The following is a 26,739-nucleotide window of genomic DNA, read 5'->3' as shown; positions in this document are numbered from 1 at the left end:
AAAATTAAATAATTATTTGTAGACGCAGGATTCGACAAAAAAAATTAGATAAAGTCATTTTTCGTCTTTTTCTGGCTGCAGGAGGCTGTAAAAAAACAATCAGACAATTTGGTGGACCGCGGGAAAAAATAGGAAAATTATAGAAAGAATGACCCATCTACAAGGCTTTTAGGATGTCGGTATGTTACAAATGCGCGAACTGCTCTACCGGTTTTCAATTATATTTCTCAGTCAAATCCGCAGTATTCTACCGATTTGTAGCCGATTAACGACTTACAAGGTATCGCCGATTTCAAAAAAACTTATTTTAGCAAACTAGGTTGAAAAATATTACCCACATGTCCGAGGATTCTTGCTAATGCTCCCTAGGATGAAGAAAAAAATGTATTCATTGTCAAGAACCCTCGGATGCGATTTCAATATTTTTCAACCTCGTTTTACCAAAAAAAGTTTCTTTGAAATCGGTGATCTCACGTGCATAGCCATTCTCTGTTATAAGGTCCCAACTTGTCCAATTTAGGATTAATATGAGTTCACGAAAAGCTAAATCTTTCTTGTAAAACTGAAGTTATATTTTTTAGTGGGGCACCATAATTACTTTTAACATCAACTATTACTTAAATACAGTCATTATAAAGTATGCAGCTTTACCTATTGCGTTTGTCGAATAGACTTTCTTGATAATTGTATATTGTTTTATATGAATGAGCTTGATTCGTATATTTGGAATTACTTCGAGAAGGAAACATACCTAATGTGAGAGTTCTCGCAGGGGTTAACTAGTATTATTTAAATGCCCTAATCCCATCCACTTTGGAGACAAGACAGCGATAATATTCTTCTGTGAGATCACTATCACTGGCCAAACCGCTGGACGACTGAAACTATAAGGACACATTCCAGGCAGACTGATATCCTCGATGAACCAGGATGTGCTGCGGCACCTGCCACTCCGCATACCTCTTGAAGGTCAGGATGGAATTATTCTGGCACATTAGTCTTTCTCACGATGCATGGACAGTCTTTCACACAATATTGTGATGTTTTCATTGGCGTTTCCAGTAGTGATTTATCCATCATATTCATTATTACTGATGGTCAAAATGGAACAATTTATCTATTATATAATGTAAGAAGTTCCGAATCTCCAATCCATCATTATGGAAACCAATATTAAAGGCTATATAATATTTTATACTTAAAAGAAATTTATCACCACCAGGAAGATCTACTAGTATTAAGCAGGGACAAAAAAGATTTGAAATTTAACGGGACTCAGTGTGCGGAGTTTAAAAGAAACAATTGTTGAAATCGGCATCGAACCATCGTTTGAACTCAGATTTCTTTATTTATTTATTTCATTATGATAAAATATGTATTATAATTTATTTTTCTTACCCTTCATTATGAGTAATAACATTATTAGTTCATATCCATAATACTAGAAATCTATAATACATTTATACATTTGGATTATAAAATCAAATGGGTTGGAACAATATTATACTGCCAAGCAAACAAAAAATATGTGTGGAAATTTTTTAGGTACTCTACCAATAAAATACTGACTGTTGATTAAGAAGGCTATGTGCAGAGATTCAGTTGAAAATCGATTTTGAAAGGCCTTAATAATTAAAGTTCTGGTATTTGTCGCCTCTGATCTTGTCCTGAAATCACATGAAGAGTTCAGCCGTTAAAATCGCTGTATTCGCATCAATGCCCAGTGAAACTCCGAAGTGGAATGCGACACCACACCGTAAAAGACATTTTCCTTTCAAAAAAAAAAAAAAACTCTGCCTATACACTTTTATCTCATTCCGACAAAAAAATCTTTGAAAATATAATAAGAATAAAAATTTGTATAAAATTAATCGGATGTTTATATTTTTTATAGCCTTTTAATAAAAACCTCTAATGAATTTCCTAATTATTCTATATCGGAACGATTGTAAGCGGTTATTGCGTGGTTTTTGTTATTACTGAAAGTATCAGACGAAGCAACATAACTGTACGGATGGTGTGCTTATATGCATAAATAAGAGCTCGCAACTATAAACTTTAGGTAATTAATATATTATTCATTGAACATTAGTGTGGCAAATTTCGAGAGTAAGTCGAAGTGAACTTTTATATCATTTTTTTACATTGTTTTGTGTGGATTTTATTTCAATATCAAAGGGAAAAATCCAAACCATTATACAGAAAATAATATAGTTTGAACCACGGTGATCAATTATTTTTGTTACAAAAAAGTGCACTGATTTTTTTAAGTTGATAGTACACTCCATACTTGTACCAATGTGATTTTGAACAACTTATGGAAAGAGAAAGTATCCTCCCGAATATTTAATTTTTTTTCTGTTGGATTCAAAATTAGAGACTATTTTGAAAAATTATCAGTTACTTTGGGTCTATTAATGTTAATGTGGTTCACGATCCTACTTCTTCCACCAGTTGCAATAGAACATTTCCATGGAAGGTTATACACTAACCATACAATCATCTTAGTTCGTTATTCTATAAACACTAGAACAGCAAAGGCATGCCCTCTGTCTAGAAACATGAGATTCCCTCGCAAATAGCATTCATTCTGGACATGCGAAACACCATTAGTGCAAACAATTTGAATTCAAAATGATATGAAGTTGTCTAGAATTTATAATTGTTTAAAATGTAACTTATTGAAATTATTATGGTTTATATGTTTTCCGGGGTACAAAAGAGTACGGTTTACGAAAAGAAAGACTAACACTCCCTAAGGAGTACTTTGGTCACTTTATTTTAATGAGAACAAGTAGGAGATTGAACCGCACCCACCTGGGCCATGAGCAGACCAAGGTCCAGCCGGCCCACTCGAATTGTCTTTTTTCATCGATAACTGCTTTAGATACAAAATATCTATGTCATCACAATTATTTACTTCTCGGGTCTATCATGTTCACTTCGTCGTAAACATTAGATCTGATGTGCTGCTACCAAATCACTGTTTATCAAGCTATGAGTCAAGCAATTGACTCACTATTAACTCTTGAAAACCTTAAAATTGATTGGTGTAACAAAGAGAATTGTTTATTATTAATAAGATTAAGTATATATAATGACGTTGTAATAATAATTTGCCTTCGTAACTTAGAAAAATGCATTAATAAAAGTCGCATAAAATTTATGCGCTAAGGCTAAGGCTCAAATACTTAAATTTACATATTTGCTAGCTATTTCGAGCTTACTAACAAAGATTGTCAGTTTTAAACGTTATTCACGGAACAGTATTGACGCTGACTGGGAAGGGGTGGTTTTATTATGAACTACTGAAACAACTAATAAAGTTATAGTAAGAAAAATTTTGATTAACACAGCAAAGCTAAACGTGTATCTTTACATTCAATTACCCATTGACGGAATGTCTCTTCTGACCAGGTTCATGGCTCCTTATTAACAATTAGCTAAAATAATTTTACAAAAATAAAAATATGGAATCTTGTTAATAGGTATGCTTTATTTGTTATTTCTTGTTTAGTATATATTGGTAATCACTAATCTGAATGAAGTAGTATCGAGAAATCAACTTATAAATGAAGCATTCAATTCAAAAACTAGCCAAGCTCATTTTCAAACTTTTATTTATTTTTTTAAACATTATTGGAGCTAAATTATCACGTATCATTTAAAAAGAATGCATTAACAAATAGTTAAATCTCATATTAATATTAGGTTTTGGGCATCTTTTTTATCACTGCCCAAATATGAGTCTTCTCGAATCTTTTAGAAAGAAATAGGTCTTCATACTATCAACGTGAATTTCTTTAAGAGAAAAAATACTACTAATGTTATGAAACATTTTAATAACAAATATGACTTGAATCGTAGAATTCTAAAACCAAACTTTTTAATTTTTTTTCAAAGTATAAGTTTTGTTTTATACTGTAACGAGGTAATTGAATTTCTTTCATAAGGTGTAATTAAAAATTACTTTAAAAATAAAATTGAAGCTAGACTTGTCAATTTTTGGTTTTGGAATTCCACGCCTGCCTCAAGTCACTTTTGTTACTAAACCATTTGATAATGAGAGTAATATTTATCTCTTAAAAAATTGTATGTCAAAAGTATGAAATCTTTCAAATTTTTAATTTTTTTTAAGTATAAGTTTTGTTTTATACTGTAACGAGGTAATTAAATTTCTTTCATAAGGTGTGATTAAAAATTACTTTAAGAATAAAATTGAAGCTAGGACTTGTCAAGTACTAGATGTACATAGAATTTTTTAAGAGATAAATATTACTATTATTATCAAACGGTTTAGTAACAAAAGTGACTTGAGGGAGGCGTGGAATTCCAAAACCAAAACTTGACAAGTCTAGCTTCAATTTTGTTTTTAAAGTAATTTTTGATAACACCTTATAAAAGAAATTTAATTACTTCGTTACAGTATAAAACAAAACTTATACCTTAAAAACTTGAAATATTTCATAATTTCGACATACAATTTTTTAAGAGAAAAATATCACTATTATTATCAAACGGTTTAGTAACAAAAGTGAGTTGAGAATTTTTTAGACTTAATTTCTTTCAAAATTTACTACAAGTATTTGAATATTTTTTTTTAATGTAGGTACTTAAATTGGGTTTTCTTATTAAACATACATTATTGAAATACATATTATGTACAATATGCCGATATTGAAGTACATAGAGTGTACCATAAACATATATTATTTAAGTACATCAATAATTCATTCAATTTCTCATAACGAAAGAAATTTAATGATTAATATATGAATATTTCATATATAATGTTTCTTAAAACTACGTGTATGTACCAAATTTCTCATCAAAAAATATTTTAGTAACAAAGGTATACTACCTACAGTGCTTTAAGGTTTAATTCAAATTTTTATTCCAATAATGAAAAAAATCACCTTGAATTAAAAAAAATTTATTGGAAAGAGATTAATCGTACCCCAAATCAGACCTGACCACAACGGAATGTGAGCAAACATCGAACATCTTTTAATGTGCCTTCATTGACATTTCGAAAAATTCAAACGGGTCTATATATCTATATTGGAATTTATTTGTATAAAAAGATGAAAGTCTTTTTTAAGTCCCTTAGTGACAAGATAAATTTTATTTGAACATACAAACAAAAAATGCAATAACATAATTTTGAAAACAAAAAAGTAAGACAATAAATTCAGGAACAAAGGACAATAAATTGAGGGAATCAGATTGTATGTCATGACTTTTACGCTTTAACAGTATCACTAAAAATTTCTAATAAGGTTGATTTACCGAAGGAAATTAAGGATTATTGCATTTATTAGCGTCTAAACTGCACTTCCAGCAAGTTCCGTAATAGTAATGACAGTAAATAATCCAGATTCCCAATAATTGTATAATTATTTTGAAATTACTGGTCGACAGCACACACCAGTTTAGTTTATTTCAACAAAATATATCAAGAAGTCCTAGCTAAACTTAAGAGTTTTAGCTAGAACCGCATTCCTACAAGCTCCCTTATGAAGTCCTGAAACTCAGGTCGAAACGTCGGCATGAATAAATATTTTTTTGTTTATTTTTTTTTTGCTGACCGCACCCCCGGACCATTTTCTCCAATTATTAATCTACAGTCAACTATCTACACCTCAATAATACTTTATCTTTTAGTTCTAAGAAAGTCAGAATTATTTAATAAGTGAAATTTAATTAAAATGAAAGTAAAAAGACGAAGAAGAAAAAATACAACTAATTTTAAGCTAATCAATTATCCAATTAATTACAATTATTAATGAACTTGTGTGAGAGAAAATAAGTCCACCAATAATTTCATTATTTCATTCAACATCACTATATCGCTTTTGATTTTTAAGTCCATTACAATTATTATCTATAGGTATCAATCCGTTTTTCATAAGAAATAAAATAACATATTCTCTTTTTTTCAAATATGCTTGGTCCAATTTAATTGAAATAATTTATAATAATAATATAAATTCAGGGATTCCATTTATTTTATTAATCTTTGGCGAAAAATAATTTACTTACGTTATATGAACTTTAAGTTTGAAATACAAAAAATATTTGAAATATATTTATACCCTTAATAAATGATTCTATAATTAATAAAGGATGATAATTACAGGTATAACTAGCTAAATTATTAGACATCAGAAGGGAGGAGAAACTAACTGCCAGGCACATCATAAGCTCACGAGTAATCACTATTTCGAATCAAATAACACTTCACCTTGTATTATCTACAATCTCACTAGAACATGATGAGCTTCAGGGGTCTGGCCACCGAGAAATCATAATGAAAATGTATTTGTATTTAGCATTTAAATTCGTATACTAAAATCACAATAAATAAGTACAAACAAATTTAAACAAACCCGTATAACTCTATAGAGAGATGATATTAACAAAGCTCATAAATTACAATAAAACTTAATATTGGGACGTATACTGTTTTCTTAGACGTGCTACGAAATTTTCATGAAAAAAAAGATACACAACAGAGTTAAAAGTAGCAATTACTTGTTAACTATTACTAACTACGACCATGATTAGTGGTTGTTTCATTTATGAACACACACAGATGACATGGCATCAAATGACATCATAACCATCTATCACAGTATAAAAAAATTATCACCCGGAATTCACTTATTCCGAGGATAAAATTGAAAGTTAACGATAAGCATGTTATGAGCTTGGCTTTATTGCTTAAATCCTTTAAAACCTGATAATTTAAAAAAAATTAAGATTACTTTTGAATTGTATATAACACAAAGAGGTCAGTTGGAAGCAACGGATGTTGCTGAGAGCAGTCAAAGATATTAGGACGCATTGCTATTCAAAATATAAAATAATATAGTATTAACGATTTAGGATATATATTAGCTTCTTCTTTCAGTTTATTAATATTATTTGAATAACAAGAGTACCGGACGTAATAAATCTCAAAATTTTCACAAATAACTAAATTATATTGTCCTTTAATATAAGTTTAAATACATTAAGTTCAAATCCCCAACAGCTTTATGCCACGTAAAATTGTTTAAAACATTTTCGAAAAACTAAATGATGCAGCAAAACTAATTTTGTAGATTATATGAATACCTTGAATGAAATTTGTACCTCCTAGACTTCCATTGGTTGTACAAACGGGTTAATCTTTCATCCCACCAAATGTTTCTGGCACATTATAAAGTTGCTGGTGTTATCTTGTTTCCTGTTCCCCGTAATAGCCAGCCCGGAGGACCAAAATATTGGAGATCTTATCCCACCCACGCAAATGACAGTCTGAAAAATTTATTCTACTCACCAATATTACTCCTGCTAGAGAACCCATGCTGAATCTGTAACAGAAAGAAAAGAAATATGAAACGAAAAGGAAACTAAATCATTGGAACATGGACATAGATTTGTATAATGCCTTTCATGTGGTTGAAAATAAGACAACTGTTTCCTTCTTTTTTTCAGACATTATCCGCCTAGCTTCACCCACGCAGTTATGTTTCAAGTTATTTTACTTAATTTACTGCTGGAGTTGTAAGAGCCTGAGGCTTTGTTAAACTGAGCTATTCCACTTCTATTTATTGATATATATCTATTTCATGTTATGCTGCTGATTCATTTTCCCTTATTTATATCGAAAATACTCTTTTTATTGATTTGATTTTATCTGACTTCAGTTCAATCTCTGATAATTTGCAAATGGAATTAAACCTTGTAACGTATCAAACCAGTCATCTCATAAACAAAATAAATACTAATTGTATATCATCTAGATTCGGTCTCGGTTAAGTTCAAACAGGTCTCATAAAATGACAACGATATTTCCAAAAAGTGCAGCCATTTTTTTACCTTATTATGTCAATGAATTTTCCACCTTAGTGTATGTAATCCAAAAACCTCTATTGTAGAATAAACAATTCAATTACATATATTTGAAATTGCAGAAATTGAATGGAAATTACAAGTAAATTAATTCTATTCAGAGTTCCAGAAACAAAGTTTGTTTATTTATTAGTAAATATATTATTTCAACACATAATTTATGACCCTTACTAATTTTATTAACAGCACAAATGTTTTTTATAATAGTTTTGATGGGGTCACATCTTAAGGACTCTCAAATTTTTATCTCTCCCCATAAAAGAAAAAAAGAAGGTTTTATATCTCCAATCACAAATCCTATATTTGAAAATCTAATGCTCAAAAATGACATCCACAATAACATAATGTACAAAATGTTGCACTTTTTTCGTGTACCCTCAGCCTGTCATTTTTGACAATGAAGCAACTTTCATGATGAACTCCACCTTATACTTCTTATATAGACCTGATAGAATCCTAGATTTCTCTTTATTCCCGATAATCTTCCGTGAGGTCTTAAATTAAGATATTCTATATGTTCTAAATAGAACTCTCTTTGGAGTGTTACCAATGGATAATATTGAAAATAAAAATAAAAATATAAAGAGTAAAGTAATATATTCGCATCAGTGATGAACGTACTCTAGCTTAATCTCTCATCACTGCCTGAATTCAAAAGGCAAGGTAGGGTAAAAATAAATTAAAACGTCTTGTAATATTAAACTGACTGCACCATATTACTTTTATTTTTAATTAAGTCGACAATTTTAAGTAATAAAATTTGTTTTTGTATAAATAAAAATAAAATAAAGCAGTAAACTGATGGCAGGTAGACCAACAATGCGGCATTCCGAAGGTTTGTATCCCAACAAGACAAGTGCTGATATCTCCTTTGGTAGATCGATGACAAACCAAGGTTATGTTTGTTTAGCGAGGGGATGCAACCTACTGATATCGGATCTGCAAGTCACATTCAATTGTTCGCAGCTTAGCCTGCGCATATCCGATCGATCAGTGTGTGTATCAATAAGATTACGATGATTATTATTTATGCGAAACTACCTTAGAACATGTATACACAATTTTAAAACTAGACCAGGGATTTTTTTTTCAAATGCAATCGAAGGTTTTATTTAATCAAGGATTATTGTTGCTCCATGACAACTCACAAATCTGAATATAAAAGGTCAACAATAGTGCCTAATGTTACAATTTAAATTTATTAGGAATTTTATAAATGACTATTTGATTTTAGCTCTTCATTTCTTCCATTTTAAATCCTTAATTAGTTTTAAAGCCCGTAATTCTCTCCCTATGTAAATGAAAATCACCAAAAAGTTGAAGCATGATATTGTTGTGTTTTTAAATAAAAATCATGATAGAATGAACACTATAAATCAAACTCGAGAGCAATGGGTATTATGGCTGTGAGTATTCATATTAAATAATAAAATGAATAAATAGAAAATTCAAAATATTATACATCTGTTCCTGATAAATAAATGGATCAAATAATAGCAAAATAAAAAAAATCAACTAAGATAAAAAAATTACTTAAGTAAAACAGGTTATCTAAGATACATTCATATCAATATTTACATTATACCTAGGGAACCTCAAAGCAAGCCCTATCACTCACATATGACAACAATACTCCAATAGATCCTAGCTCGTTTCTCCAGCCATGCCACTGGTAGCATATTATTTTTCCCATATCGACTCCAGTAACATAATATGTTTAATCGTACACAAATATTACGATTACAATTATCCATAAAGGATATCGTTCTTGAAGAACTAGAAGGATTTTTCGGGCAGCAAAGCGTGACAATAACCCCTAAAGACAAACGTTTCCCGAAAAATTGAAAAGCTATAATATCTGTTGTTAAGGTAGCATATGATGGCATCTCGGTGGCGTGCCTTCGAGGAGGTGATTATGGGTGAACCTGGTGTGTCCGATCCTGAATAGATTTTTTTTTTGGGGGGGGAGGGTGGTTCTGCCGCGAAATAAACATTGACTGAAATCAAACTTAAGTTGAAATCGAACTCTCAACCGCATTAAACACTTTCTCTGAGGCAAATAAATAATCACACTCCATTAATCCCTTTTTATGGTCAACTTTATTGGTATGAAATAATGTGCAATCGATTAGTTATGGACATACTAATTACTAAAATACTTGAGACTAGACTAAACTAACCGACGGAAGTAACTAATCTGATCTGAGGGATGGTGCCTTATACATACAATTTAGGTTCTTCGTTTAATTTGTTTTCGGAACCTAAGACCGAAACAGGATTCGATCCATCGGTTCAAAAATACTTCATTGTAACTATACTAAAATTTGGCACAGAAAGTATAGTGTTTGTCTCTTTAGCTGCTGTATCAGCCAGTTCGTCTACCTACAGGAGAAGAATTATTATAGGTGGAGCTTAAAAATTTAACATAAAATTTATATCTAAAAAAATTATAATTTGGCACACCAATGGTGAATTACCTTAGCTCATTAATTCTTTTTGTTTACTAACGTTTTTCATTAGTTCGTATTTTTGATTTGTTTGGTGGCTCGATCAATCATCACTCGATAATAACTCTTCCGACGTGCCCCATTAAACGGGAACCAAACCTCTAAACGTTGAAATTGATTAATACATTTAGCAGGCGGAGATCAAGGCGGGGACAGCTATTTATAATGTCCCTCTAATTGAGTTCATTAGTGAATAGTGAACTTCCATCGCCTTTCGTCTAGAATTATTTTTTATATAAATAGCAAAGACATAATAATTTAGCTCTATAATTAATATAAATCTGTTTCTAAGATGTTTTTTCTCGTATTCCTTTATAATTTTGTTTCAACAATGTTGAAATGATTATGATCCTGTGTATTAAAAAAAATAAAAGAGGGTTAGTCAATGATTTTCATGCAACTAACAAAAAACTTATTATAGACAGGTATTCACAATCATATGTGGGAGTGGGTAGCTCATTGGTAAGGCAATGGACAACTAACTCAAAATAAATAAACAAAATACACCTGTGCTATACTCTAATTTCTTCTAAACAACGGGATGTTATTGCATTTGTCCTTTAATAATATTAATGGATTTTATAAAATAATTTTTTTTTTTTTTTAATTTTGTTAAGTATCGGTTTTCTATATTTGAATCGACTGACTGCCTTTGAATATAATTTGGATGAATGTGAATCGGGTATCGATACTTTACTTAAATTAGATACTTTGGATATCAAAAGGAGTATCATTGATATTTTGGTGTTATCACAAGCAGCTTCAAATTCCAAAGATAGCTTACATGTCTCCGATAATACCTTCAAAAGTATAAACAATGTGTAGTTAGATTTGTACATAAAACTTCTATTTAAAATTTTAAAACATAAATTATAAGGTATGTGCATCAATATTCATTGTACTATTGACTGAATAATATTAGAAATATATATGAAAAATTAAATTACCAATCGTTAAAAAAAAATTTATATTTAATAGAAAGAGTCTTAAGTTTGATAGATTTATACTTGCATTAGTACAAGTGGAAGACAACCTTTTGTGTGTGTGTGTGTGTGTGTGTGTGTTTATGTATCTTTAGAATTACAACAATCCAAACGGTGAAGACCAAAAAATTTTTCGCCTTTAAGCAAGGCCAATCAAATGATTATATGCACTTTCAGAAACAGTAATATGATCACTAAATTCTATAACGATCACGACTTTTGAGTAAAGGCTAAAAATTACTTCTATACTCCATTACAATACCTTTTTTTTTAATGTTTATTTATTGCTATTTACAACTGTACATTATAATACTTTTAGTAAATCTAGTTATCTAATAAAAAAGTAGAGCTAAATTAAATTGGAGTGTTACAGGCGTGTATAGAAGCTACCCATTGGTAGAACTCTAATGACATTTTACATTAGCTGGTCTCGTGGCTATCTTCTTCCATTACAATACTGAATTTAACAAACCCCGTAAGACTCATTTTGAAGACCGTTTCCACAACAATCGATGGTAAACACCTAACGGTTGCAATAATTTCAGTAGCTTTGCAACAAAAGCCTTAAATTGCCAGCCACAAAGAAAATCCTTATTCGGCATTGTATTGTTTCTTTTCCGTCCAGGTTCAATTCTCAGTATGATTGCAACCAACTGTTCTTAAACGTTGTAACTGATCCTTTCAAACACTCTTACACAAAATATTTATAAAGATTGATGGGAATTATTCCATTAAAGTGTTACTGACATAAATCTTTATTAAACGGTCCAGAATGCAAAAAATAAAAGTGTTAGGAAACAGTATTTATTTCGTCAAGGTCATGCAGAGAAAGATTAATGTCCACTATAATCAGCAATTTTCGAAAGACGTATGGGGGTCGTTAAAACTTGTCTATAGACATATATGTAGACGCCTAAGTTGAGCAAGTTTTCATCGATTTTTAATTAAATTAAACATTTTTGTTGGTAATTACATCTTTAGTGAAAGTATAGAAAAAATATATTCTTGGATTGGAACCTGTAATATACAAATTACAGGCCCTATGACAAATGAATTTCAACAGAATGAAGATTTTTATGAAAGAGGATGGTTATATTTAGTTTTACAAAAAATAATAAATCCAGGCTTCTCAGAAAATTGTTTGATTTTTAATAGATAACGTTACTTCATAAAAGTGTTATTAACTACTAAGAGTGAATATTGGTTATTGTAGCTCCAAGTAACAGAAATAATACAACTTAAGTTGTCCTTCCTAAGTAAATAATGAAAATATACATTTTAAAAAATGTGATACCTAAATTTCAAAATCAATTCTTTTCGCCGGTGCACACAGTACTGACGGAAATTTCACATTGTTAAGTTCTTAATTTTTTTTCCCTTGAGAAATACTCTGTAGCATTGTTTACACACAACTTACTACCATATTAGGAACTACTATCTACATTATTTAAAGGCACGATTTATAACTTAAAACATTAATCTGTACAACCAACAAAACTGAACGTGTGTAGTACAAAAACAGATCCCAATTTATAGTTAATTACTCCATGAAACAAAAAAAATGTTTTTTTCCTATTCTGAAGACAATTCAATGCCTAAACCTAGCAAATTTGACAGAGTGGCTATGGGCCAAAGTATATCAAAAGTCAAACAATTAAGAAAACCGAAACGAAAATCCTTGCGAGTCCAAAGACCTTTCAGGAGTTCACTGGCAGAATTTGTTTGCCAAGAGGCGATAACGAAGTAAGATGTAAAAGGCAAATATTGACTGCAAACTCAAACTACGGTTTGTGCAAACTTACAAAAATTAACAAAAGCTTAACAAAATGTACTAAATCAACAATCTGCTGACTTATAATGACATTATTAACAGAAAATGAAAACGAAGCACATTTTAAACAAAAATATAATTTATTTTTATGTTTCAGAAAAATAAAATTAATCTATAGATTTTTAAGATAAACTGCCACCTATCGGTTTGGTGTAATTTTATTAGGATATTTCAAATATAAACAAGAAGGAATGTCAAAAATAGTAATATAGAATTTTATAAGTAATTGGTAATTGTTGTTACTACTTAGGTATTGATGTTAATGAATTAATTATCAATATCAGATATTGTAATATTGAAAGTCTTAAAATCAGTTTTGTACTAAAAATAAGGTCTTGCCACACTCATAAAACATGGTGTTGCCGAAAGCATTAGACAATAGCACTTTTTATTTTTGTTTTTTTTTTTCACATTATTTATTATACTGGAAATTATACTGTTTTTACTTATAAATCACAAAGAAATAAAGTCGACTTTTACCAAAAAATATCTATTGGAGAGATTCCTCTCTCTGACGAAGGATTGAACCAATTATAAAATGAGGATACGTTTGAAAGAGGTTTGTACTTAAAGTATGGCCACACCCAACCGCCAGGATTATCCCCACTTGTAGAGGCTGGGCGAGCCCCCCACGATGAAAGACGTTTTGGCTATAATAGCAAAATAGATAATTATCTAATTCCAAAGAAAAAAATATTTATATTAAAGCTAATTCAAGCAATAGAAATATGGATTCAATATAAAAAGAACCACTGGAGAATTATCGGAAGAGATAAAAATTGTCTAAAGAATTCTACAAGGAGAGTCACTGATCAGACATCGTAACACATACTTTCGTAATCGAGGTCCCTAAGTTATACCCAATAGTTTATTGGCAGATTCTTGATGAAGACATGATTGTCTTTGCCGATTCCTACCCCGACCTCGCAAATAAAATTCATCATAGATAACTGCACTATTTATATAACGACAAACTGACATTAAACATAATTAATTCCAATATTTTAAATTGTTCAAGGGAACAGCTAAGGAAATTCAACAGATTATTTTTGGATAGAGAACTAATTGAAACAGTCAATAGTTATAATTATTCCTATTTTTTCTAGGAATCATTTGTTTTTTCTAAGAGTTAAACAAGGAACCTCTTAACCCAACTCTATTATAGGAACAGTAATTTACATTTGTTATAAAGTAAAAACAATGTAATAGTGAATGACCTTATTTCCAATTTAGATTTTTAATTGAATTGGTTATGCAGTCAGAAATTCCACAACTGTTCTTTTATTTTATTTTTATTTATTTATTTTTTTACGGCTACAACCAGTTAAGGAAACTTCAGTCAAGGTGTGGCTAATGGGCCGTATTTATCTACAAAGAATTCGGAGAGTCCGTTAATGATATAATTTTATAAGTATTTATTTATTTTTTTATGTTCATTCAACCTAATACACTATACATAACTAATGAATGAAAAAAAATGGGATGATGAGTCATTTTGTGTTTACAAAAATTAACAGGGATTGAAAGGAAGTAAATACCTATAGAAAGATTATTCGACTTATATTTGGACTTAAAGATAAATAGTGCTCCATCAACAAGTTCATAGTATTCTTATTTATCCTCTCTTACACGGTCAATATTCTTAAACATGGTAACACATCTTATTGTTACAATATCTCTTAGAGAGGCAATATATTCACACAAATCCACTGTTAGAGACATTAATACTGTTTACTTTTAATATCAGTTTATACACAATGAAACTATAACAATATCATGACAATATTTAAAAATACTAAAAAATTTATAATAAATAAGATTTAGTGAAAAAAAATTATGAAAATTAACGTAGCCACATTAAAAAGGCTAACCTCTAAATTTGTTCGGAGTATTGCCGTCGAACTTCTGCCTGAAACCGAGTTAAATATTAGGAAAGACTTTTCCTTATATAGTTGTTATCATGTTCACAAGAAATGATATAGCAGTAGGCATGTTTTTGGAACAGATAGTTTACTAATAGTTAAACCTTTGTTAGAAAAAACCTAATAATAGTACATTAACTATAAGACAACCCATGCCCATTCACAAATTATTAATATAATATAAACTTCATTTTTATAAATATAAACTTGAAGTTTAAAATAAAAAATATAATTAAACTATTTTTTTATTCAGCTACTTTTTAATAATAAATTTGTTTAATTGATGTTTAGAGTTGTAAATTTACATTTAAATTATGGGGTTATGATCTAATTTTAAATGGGATTCACTCCTAAAAAGTGTGAAAATGGAATCTAAAAAAGCCTATCGACATGTTAACAATTCAATAAATAATCCACTTCAATCTTTAGAAAACGAGTTTTTAATTGTAGAAAAAAAAGGAATAAATTAAAAAAATAGAACTATTAGGAAAATTTACATAGTCATTATAAGATTATATAATAACAGTTCAATGCCTCTTATCTTGAACAGTGTCGGCAGAAGTGTGAACCTGTACAACAAACTTTTTAAAGAAAGGCTGGATTTTATAATTTACTTGCAGATGATATACTGTCGAGTATAAAAATATACGCAAACTGTATATCCAACAGATTTTTCATAATGTTTACTTTTTTCTGACGCCATGTCGGACTGAATAGTGCAATAAGTTAAAAAATAAAGATATATTTAGGAATGAAAACTATGTATTAAATAAGGTATATAATTTTTATTATAATATTTTTGCATTTGGAAATTATTTCTTTTAAACTACTGTAAATCTTATATAGTTAATGAAAAATTAAACATATTCTCCGAGATATTTATATTAAAGTGCAAAATTCATACAGCTGAGCGAAGCTGTACAATGATTATATATGAAAATCCCAGAAACAAATGAATATCTATCTATCCATATACATATATATATATCAGTGCTAAACCATGTACAAAGTTAAGGTTAAGGATTTGATAGGGTATAGAGGAGAGATTTATGTAGGCAATGGTTGTTTGTTTATCAGTACTGAATGTCCTGGGTTTGAATCTTTTTATTTAGTTATTACACAGTTTTCTTCTATGAATACTTCGTTTCTATTAAGACAAAGGGGCTTATTAGCAAATTTGGCATCTTGATTATTATTGCACTTACTTTTTACTACCTTAAAAATGCCAAAAAGAGTGAAGATATGATGACACTAATTATAAATGCAGGATGATCTATTAACTTATAATAGCTTATTATAGCGAAATTGGACGCTAACTTATATTTGCAAAAATAATTTTTAAAAAAAGTTCTAAAAATTTTCAGAGGTGCATTGTACCAACGGAATGCAAATGCGTGTATGGGAACTATAAATATATTAATTCTTGAAATAAACCATACGATTATTTTGGAAGCTGGCAACAATAGAAAATCTAAGTTGATGGAATTCTAAAGATGGTAATTAAATACAGCCGACAAAAGGACCAGACTGGGCGATGTCCTTAAGGCAGGGCCGTGGCCTTGGAATGTCTGTCCAATCTGCCTTCAGTCAAATACATGTATTTAGCAAAATAATATCCAGAATTCACTAACATCTTGGATATTGAATTCGATTAAGACTCACATCGGGAGGACCTATTATTAACTCCTGATAATACAAGCGAAACTGTCACCTCGGATGAAAGATATTGCGGCTCTTCGTGACGACGGAAGAATACCAAGCGGAGAAGATACGTAAGGAATATATAATCTGGTCCAGCGCAGCTCCTTCCCAGTCCGGAGCGACTTTCATGCAATGCACCCGAGCTGCCTTGGTGTGTTTCACTCCTACTGCCTTCTAAGCACATCTATTCCTTACTTACTATTTGAAAAATATACTCGCACTATAATTTGTATTCATAACCTGAAAAGGTTCAAGGTTGATTTATGTATTAGCGAGAGTTTAAAGAAATTTCGATCAAATAAATAATTTTAGTTAGGTCTGGAATCTGGTACAATTTAATAAGATTAGTAGAATTTATAAAAAAAATTTTTAACAAAACCCAATACACAAACAATCTCAAATGAAGATTAATAATGATAACAGTAATAATTTTCAGAATTCTAGCTTTAATTCCGTTTGTATAATACATGGAAAGTACAAAATAGGATACATTTCTTTGTCCTCTATCTAGAAACATAGAAGTTAGAATTGATAAAACTATTATTCTTCCTACTGATCTTCACGGATGCGAAATGTGGTCTCTTAAAGAACAGCCTTAAGGGAACACAAGACTGTGACTATGGAGCCAAATTAACACGAAACTAACGTGGAGGAAGCCGAGGTTGGCCACCTGATATGCTGTATACATGCATTGAATGGCTTCACAATGACTAGATGTCTCTTAATGCCGTCAATTCCGGAATTAAAGTTCACACATGCATATTTTATCAATTACAGTATTATTATTGCATTGTTAATAAAAAATAAAATCTGTACCGGTACAGCCCATGAAGAGTCAGGAGTTCAGTACTTCGTAAGGAAGTACTGTTACTATACCAATGGTTATGCAAGGAGGTGATTTGGTCAGAAACGACCGCCAGATTATACCCAATTTAAGAGGCTGGGTTGATCCCAGAAGGGCTCCAGAACCCACAAAAATTGATTACATTATTATTATTCCACTCGGAATAAATTTGCTATTTGTATCCAAAGTGGATGAGTTTCGTAATAGAGAGGTTCAGATGCAATAAATTTGTATTTTGTTGACCGGAACCTTACTATACTTGTCCATTAAACGACGTTTTCCTCTTAAGTTTAGTTTTCGAGGTGAAAAACTCACATTCTGATTGGACACCCTCGTTGTTTTCTTTAGCCTTTCGAAAAATTGAAGAGACAACATGGCTTGTTGGAACAATATTCCAAATTCTAAAGCAGTATACTTCTCTTTTAAAACATATACTCATTCAAATTGTTAAAGTCAAGTTAAGCGTCCACCCGTCTGAAACAACCTCAAATTAAAAACAGCTTCAATATTCCATCAAATACAAAGAAGTATAATCTTTTGTCTAGCTGGCAAGTTACCAAATTTTCTCCCCCCGCTGTAAATAAAAATGCTGTCTCTGTAATTTTAGTAAGCTTTAGGAGCTTAGCAGCTGTTCTACAAATTAATAGATTATCGAAGATCCCGTTTACAGTATAGGACTCTAATGAGAGTCCGAAAAAAAAAAAAGATCTCGTATAAAATGCGAATGTCACAACTCTGGATTTTCAATTATTACAATGATTTGGTCGCATTTTCCAAGGTTACAAGGTGAATTCTTAGGGTTAGTAAGGCCGTAATTTAAATTTACTACAAATGAATTCTTGTTGATATTTGATCCATCAGCTTATCAAACAAAACAGCTCTCACTGTAGCTTTTTAAACACCTATAAACTCAAGAATTATTCCGAAAAAAAATATATTCCCTTTAACAAAGCTTTCAGCGGGCCTGGTTTTGTAGCCGTCTATCAAAGTAAAAAAAGTAAATTTGTATCAACAAACGGTAATTTAAGTCAGATTCTCTTTTCTTTATTTTTGGTACGTTGGAAGGCAAGGTTACATGAGCCCGAAGGCCGGAATCGCTTGTGAGCAAAAGATGCAGTTAAATCACTACAATGTTGTCAGCTGCACTCATATGTTTATTTCAAGGTGCGGCCAAAAAACATTAATAACTGCAATATTCTTAGAGCTATATCAATCAAGGCAGCAGTGTGATTTCTTTTAATTGCAAAATAGGATAAATGCATAATTCCACTACTGCTACAAAAGAAGGACTATCAAAAGATCAATAAGTGAAGGTCATTACCACGAAGTTAATTTCGTTTTCGAGATGTAAAAATAAAAACCAGTTGCAAACAAACTCTTCAAAATTATAGTTAATAGTGGATCCGACCTCTGCAATGGCATGAGAGCATTTCGATTTGAAAAGAAACCGATCGCCAAGTGGTCGAATTTAAATTTAATGAGTTGTTTTTGTAAATCAACGATTTACCAAAGTTGTGTTTAATAAAATAGCAATTACTGATTCGATCTTAATTTATTTGATCTTGACTGCTTCCTCATTCTCCTCCAATCAGTAGCACGTTTCAGTCGCACCAAGGTCACAATTTTAACACAATTAAGTTAATGGATTTTTTTTTCAAATTTAAATCAGGTCGTGATTTATTTTTGTAAAACTTTATCACGCTATGCATCTTTTCCAGACAAATAAATAAGTTATATTTAAACAATTTGCCTTGGGATGGATGTTCTTCTCGTGTTTTTTCAGAAGTAATTAAGAAAAGATGTTCCTAATATTAATTCCCTGCTTAAAAAATTTTTAGATTTTTATTGAAGTTGGTGGCAAATAATTTAATAAAAAGAAGAATTATTATCAATACTATATAGTTTATTAAAGTGCATGTTTTGAAGAGAGGTCGCTGATCGATCGAGTATTGAAAAACATTAATATTTTATGTCACGGATGCTGTACATTGTAAATCTCCATGTATGGGCCTCCCGAGAGAACTCGGATTTCAATTATTTTCAGGAAAGTACATTCAATAATATATTAATTAATTTCATTATTAATATATTTCATATATTTAATAATATTTCTGGTTTAAAAATTTTTACTTTTTAAATTCTTAAAAATGTGGCAAAAATATTGAAACAGGACGCTTAGTAAATTTTATATTCTGCTTGAAACATTAAAATTATGCCTAATTATTAAATAATTAATATTAAAATTCAAACATTTATATGGAGTTGTTATCGCATTGAATTTAATGATTTTTGTTTAATTTCTTTTTTAGACTAGAAAACTTAATTTTCAACTTGAAAACAGCCAATACTTTAAAGTTTAGAAGATTTTAAGGGGCTGTATAAAAAGAGGTACATGAATATAATTTCATGTGAAAAAACTATTTTTCCTAAAACCTAGCATAGCACCTTCATATACTCATTTCTTTAATTATTTAAATATATCATTTCTAGTAATGATTCTTATTATAATGGAAGATGTTTTCTTAGATTCATCTTCGGGATCCCAAGACCCTCTCAGTCTCCAGTTAGTACGCAGAATTAAAGTGGCTCCACCCTCTTTTCCGTCGGAAATACTTCCTTGGGTTATATCTCTTTACAACATTTATAACTAAAAAGCCTTCCTATATCCTCGATTCATTCATTCCGTGTTCTTCTGTACATTCACACATTAAATACCATATTCCAACCCGCAAACTTGTATATTCTTTCTCATAGAACGGTTTCCTTTAAAAAAATCCTTAGTAATCCGCGCTATCTTTATATGGAAGTTTCTATCCACACCCATCCGTAAAATTTCTCCATTGACTGCATTTAAACATAAACTATTTCTACTACTCCTCAACTATCAATCTTTCTGAAATCTGTAACTATAAAATAAGATGTATGAAATATATGTGTTTTTTTCTTTAATTTATTTCAGTCTCAGGCTGTATATTTCAATATTGAATTGTCAACTATTTATATTTTTTACCTTATGTTTTCAGTATTTATAAATATCATATGTGAAACTTCAGCACCTTTGCTTTCATTTCTGAATTTTATTTTATACATTATTATTTATTATATTGATAATGCCTTAACTTAATTCAACCATTTTATGCGAGACAATGGCCACTAAAGTGTTTATACTAATTAATCTTAGGGGGCCAACTGTCCCAGAATAAAATTTCATTTTATCTGAATATCAGTTTTTGTATTCAACATGATTAAATTCTAGTCCCAACAATGACCTAGGTATAGTTACGAAGCTACACATCCTGCTCAAGGTCCTGAAAAATTACTATAGTTCCCTCAACTTCTAATAACTATAACAAATAATTTCTAATTTCTCTGAGTTCTTTTGAACTCTAATAGTTTATAATTTAAACTGTTTCGGTACTGAAAATATAGTTTTAATTATTTTAAACAAATTTTCACTTTTATGACAAAATGAAAAAATACATATCATTCACAGTTCGACTGTCCTTTAAATCAATTAATTTTTAGAGGGAGGTGCTTTCTCATTTACCTGCTTCTAAATTCTTGTGTGCAAATTAACATGCATAACATTGGCATTCAAATACTGAATGCACTTTCTCTAAATAAAATTATATTAATTGGTTTTGTAAGCCCTAGCTAAATATGAGATAATCCATTTTGGTTGTTCCGTATTAACTCGGTTGATTCATATACATATTTATGATTAACAAATTATTGTACATATTAACTCCCATCTCTTCATTTAATCTAAGCGAATAGATTATTAGCTTGACTACGTTTTTCTGACTAAAATATTTTTTATAATATTTCATAATGTCTACATCAAACTAAAATAACGCAAAGCGTCTTTTCAGAGAGTAAAATATAAATATTAGATCTAACGTAAGGCTTAAGGACGGAACGAGGAACATTGCCATTATTGTGGTTCTTCTCCAGATCTGATATGGAGAAGCAGTAGTTGGGAGATACAAAACCCAAAACATATGCCATATGGCAAAGGAAGGGCACATTATATATAGTTAGCTGTATATATCCTCATGATAATAATAAGGACTCTGTACTACTATGATTAGTTACCTTTAAGTTTGACAACAAACCAGTTCCTATATATACCTGATGAATCTAATAATAAAGTTAGTTATGCAAGTAGTCTTATGTCGTTACTCTGCCCGAATCCCTTTTTATTTTTACATATCGTTTCAGTCTAATCGTGTCATGTATATATCAATATTGTTATCTATATATTTTCAATAAAGGAGGTCAGAAAAAAAAAATACTGAAAATATATATGATTCCGAGGTTTTTAACCGGGTTATTGGATGAAATAGCAAACTTTTCTTTTATTACGAAGTTGTTCGTTGTTACTTGTAGCTAATACAAATGTTTTACTGTAGTTAATTTATCCATATGCTTACTTGTCTCGCTCCCATTAAATATCCTGTCCAGAATAATTAATTTTCATCCTAAAAAAAATTACTCAATCGTAATACAAGTAACAATGATACACATCGTTCTTATATAAGAAACAAAACGAGGCGGCCAATATTGCCTCAGCAGCATTGAGTGTTGACTGGCTTCTATTCTGTGAGATTTGTTTTCATTAATTAATTTTCGAATAATTATATAGTATAGCAATGAATAAGGATCCTATTGGGCTTGTATAGATTTTAGAATATTCCAAAAACTAATACAATTAAGATGTACCTATCCCATAGCCCACATGGAACACGTAAAGAATAAATTAATGTTCATCATACAAACAGTTGTTCCGAAATATACAACCATACGTGAGGTGTATACTGCTCAAAATCGGCTTGCATGATTGATTGTTTTACAGAAACAATGTTTGAATCCATAAACGATTTTTTTTCGATGTCGATTAGACATTACAAAGTCCCCTCACTTGAGGATAAGTGGATACATGAGCGATAAAAGGAGCAATCCACTCTCTAAAATTCAATCCAAGGTTACAGGAAATAACAGATGATCAATAACCACAGACCCAATTACGTCAGGCGCTATCACCCATTGGACAGGCTTCTCCTTAAAAGCATTTCGATAGAGCCAATGAGCATTCCTTCTTTCGCAGGAAACTAATATGTTTACTATTATTGCACCGCTAAAACCCGCAAGAGAGTTCTGGCATCCTCCAACGCCAATCGCAATGCGTTTCTGTTGCTTTAATCATTTTCTTTTACTTTGTACTCTTGTCCTCTTACTTTCCATCAACCCTTTTGTCCTATGCACGTGCGATAATAAAGATTCTATGCATTCAAAGAGATATAGAATTAATAATTGAACTTAACGGATCGAGAAAAATCATGTTTTTCATCAGGAAATATGTTAAAACAATTTTAATTTAGTTTAAAACCAAGATTATTCCCAATAGATAATGAAACAATATTTCCCGTCTTTATTTCAGCCAACGTAGGTTATAAATAGCACACAAATTGTATTTATATATATGAATTTGGATGCAGTTAACCCTGCACTTTCTGCAAGTATCCAAAATCTGCTGTCCTTAACCCAGTTTCAGATCCACAATAATATATGCGACCGTAAAATATGTTTGGAAAGCTGGATGGGATCTTCAGGACAAAATTTACATTTAGTTCTAATCAGAATCCTTTCATCTGGATAATATTATTTCCAAAATACCCTTTTTAATGCTATTTGTATTCAGCTTCACTGTCATAAATCATTTTTCCAACTTAATAACATACCAATTTATTCATCGTCATGATACTGACGATATTTATTTATCGTCAGTATCGATATATATTTAGAATAAATCTAAAATACATATCTACGTGCTTGTATGTTTACATATATGTTTAACGTTTGTGCGTGAGTAAAGATTTCTTGTTAAGAATACCATTATTTTAATTACTTCCTCCCTAAAAAACTTTAAAGCTTATAATTGCAAATGTTCTTATATTTGAAGTCAGGATTTTAAAAGCAACTGAACTGCCCTATGTTAAATTATGTCAAATCCATTCCTAGAATACAAAAAGTAAAAGTATACTGCCTTGCAGTATTCCTCATATTATTATTATAAAATTTCTAATTTCACTCTGAAGAGATCTAGATAAAAACTGAACTGTTTGGCAGAAACTCGTTTTAATGAATCACTTAGAACTATATTTTGATACGTTTGCTGGACATTGAATTTTTTTTGGTGGTTAGGACAGAATAATAATTATCAAAATTTAGCATGATAATGTAAAAAAATTGAGCATGCAATTAACAGTACTTGTATATTTAGCCAACATCTTGTCCAACTTGTATCTGTTCCAGATATAGAAATTTACTTACTGGAATAAAGTATCCATTGAGGAAAACCAATGTAAGCTGCCAAATCAATTGCAATGGAAATAAAGGCTCTATATGTACCTTCGTTCTGTACATACAGGGAACAAATAATGAAGAAAAAAATATTCAATAAAATAAAATATAACATGAATCATGATAATAATCAAGAAATATTGTTAAGAAATCAATTGAATCTATAACAATATAACGATTATTAATCCTATATTTTTTAAAATATTTCATTTATCGTCTTATTGTTTATTTTAGAGGTTATTTATTTTAATGAATACAATATTAAGTAACCGTATTTTCCTTATTTAAATTTCTATTTAAGCACATAATTATAGACACATACAAGTAATACTCCGTAATGATAAAATTTAGATAAATCTTAGTTAACGTTTTCCAGAAAATATTAATATACATAAATCCAAAATCGGGGTTAACTCACACTCTTCAGCGATCATTGAGAAGTTAAATTGCTTTAAAAAGAGGAAGGAATCATAACAATGTGATTTTTAAAGAAATTGAATTTAATAATAACCTATGATTAAACAATTACTATTACTTTTAAACTTGTTTAGGGAAATATATTTCCAATATCTCCTAACTTATTGGATGGATTTTTCAGTGACAAATACTTCGTTATGCAACGAACCTAAATTTTAACTAATTATTTCAGAAATTATATTTAAAAAACAGAGTTAAAAAATGGTTATTTTCTTTAATGAGCATGTAAATTACTGTAAATATATGAAAAGTCGGATTTCAAAATGTCTCTTGTCCATTTTTCGGAGATCATTTTTCCATCTGTGAAGCATCTTTGTGTGCTTAGTGAAAGTTCGTATTTCAACTCCTCAAAAGCTAGTTAAAATCATCAAAAGAGTACATTTTATATGAACATTTTCATGATTATCCAAAAATTTTGAAATTCCATTAATTAATTCAGTAAACATGTTTAGACAATATAAATGGTTTTTATAATCAATAAATATGTATATAAACTTACTTTTTTTATTAAAAAAAGTGGATACAAAAATGCATAAATTTTGTTTTTACTTACAGATTCTTTAAAATGATAAAATATAAAGAAACTTAAAATAAAGATTAAGTAGTGGTTATATATATACAAATTGATATTTAATTTTAACAATTAGGAGTTCGTTAAACTGACGGGTTCTATAAACGTAGTGTTAAATGAACTTGATAATTTCTCAGAGCCCATGACCATCAAAACGTCTACATGCCTGCAAACGAATGCCAACAAACCTGCTTTTATCAGTAGGTCATCTTATGTCAGCCCTGAAATATTACAGAACTTCTTATATAATTAGTTTTCAATTGATTCAGTATCCATTTTTACTTTTTTAAATTTTAGCTACATCTATTGTCAGCAAATTTATTTCCATACTTAAACCCAATTTATACCCAAAAATCTAGCTCATCTCGGATTTTTATATGTACCTTATATATATTTTTTTGTTTCCAGATTAAAATTAAGTTGTTTTTTCTTTTTGTTGTCTTCTACCTGATTGGTGGTTGACCTTTATATTTGGCCATCTTGCCCGACCCGTATCTCTTCCACTTTAAGAATTTAATTAAATCCTTCGAACCTTTAAATAATTTATAACGAATCTTACTCCCATCACATAAAAATTATAACGGTTCCATTTTTAAATTGGTTTAATTATGGTCTCATTTTTTTATTATTTTATACTTTATAATTTACACCTAAGTTTGAAATCGTATTAATAAAAGAAAATGCAAAACAAATTAAATCAGTTCGTACATTTAAAATCAGTCATTAATTGATTTCCATTTAATTCGTAAATTCCATAACTAATGCGATTAAAGAATTTCTTTAACTGAGACAATACTTGGCATTGATGTCACTAGTATGTGAGAGACTTTAACGCACAGGCTACCCAGCACTAAAAGTTTTTCTAATTGAGATCATATATTAATTTACGTGAATATTATTATAAGTAGATAAAAATATAAATAAACAAAAAAAAATAGGCACAGAAAGAAAAAGAGGGATTCCAAAGAGTATATCTAGATTAAGTTAAATAAAGAAGCACATCGAGTCTTTTCATCACATGAGTGATGAATGTCTTGTTTTTTTATTTTGGTTTGATTTAAAAATGTTTAACTAAATATTTCATACTTAATTGAAAAATTATTAACAAATTCAGTAAATATAGATAATATAGGAGAGACTTAGCACTGTACCTTATGAGACAAGCAGGACGAGGTTTGGCTGAGGACTGAGGGCTGAAGACGGTCCGTCCCCTCCAGGAGGACCCCCCTACCCCCTGCAGTTCCGGAACAAGAGGGCTTCCCTGTCTTCAGTCAACACCTCGGTCGTCCTGGTCTGCTCGCTCGGGGGGATGGCCTTCTTGTTTACGCCATGGGCGAATATAGCATTAAATGGGAGTATTCCTGACGGTGTGACGCCACTCGAAACGGGACTAATTAGATGACATCAATAGGAAAGAATATCTTGACCACTCCCTTGAGTTCATTGCCTCCACTATTTTATAATGAGTCAAGAAGTAGCTTTGGATACTATTGATCCCTGCAGTAAAAATGCCTTATAATTTGAATTTTGCTATCTATTGATCTAGTTAAGGATTAAAGATCGAGGTTTTAATGCGACCATCCACAGAACCGTAAACTTGTAGGAGATCGCTTTAGATCAAGAGAGCTTCAGGAAATTCAT

At 30.3% G+C, this 26,739-nt stretch overlaps 1 protein-coding gene across 1 annotated transcript in view; it reads right to left on the bottom strand.

Annotated features, from left to right (window-relative positions):
* Window positions 1-26,346, bottom strand: part of LOC106687424 (uncharacterized) — a 64,777-nt gene extending 38,431 nt beyond the window's left edge. The window contains exons 1-2 of the mRNA XM_014431304.1: window positions 26,250-26,346; window positions 7,325-7,358 (exon numbers count right to left, since the gene is read on the bottom strand). Of these exons, the coding sequence (XP_014286790.1) occupies window positions 7,325-7,351 (27 nt within the window). The 5' untranslated portion in view covers window positions 7,352-7,358; window positions 26,250-26,346. The remainder of the gene's footprint in view (window positions 1-7,324; window positions 7,359-26,249) is intronic.
* Between the last annotated feature and the right edge of the window lie 393 nt (window positions 26,347-26,739).

The sequence above is a fragment of the Halyomorpha halys genome, unplaced genomic scaffold (genome assembly GCF_000696795.3).
Source record: "Halyomorpha halys isolate HHAL.00 unplaced genomic scaffold, Hhal_1.1 Scaffold962.1, whole genome shotgun sequence".
NCBI lineage: Eukaryota > Metazoa > Arthropoda > Insecta > Hemiptera > Pentatomidae > Halyomorpha > Halyomorpha halys.
This window is presented reverse-complemented; position numbering and strand designations above follow the sequence as displayed.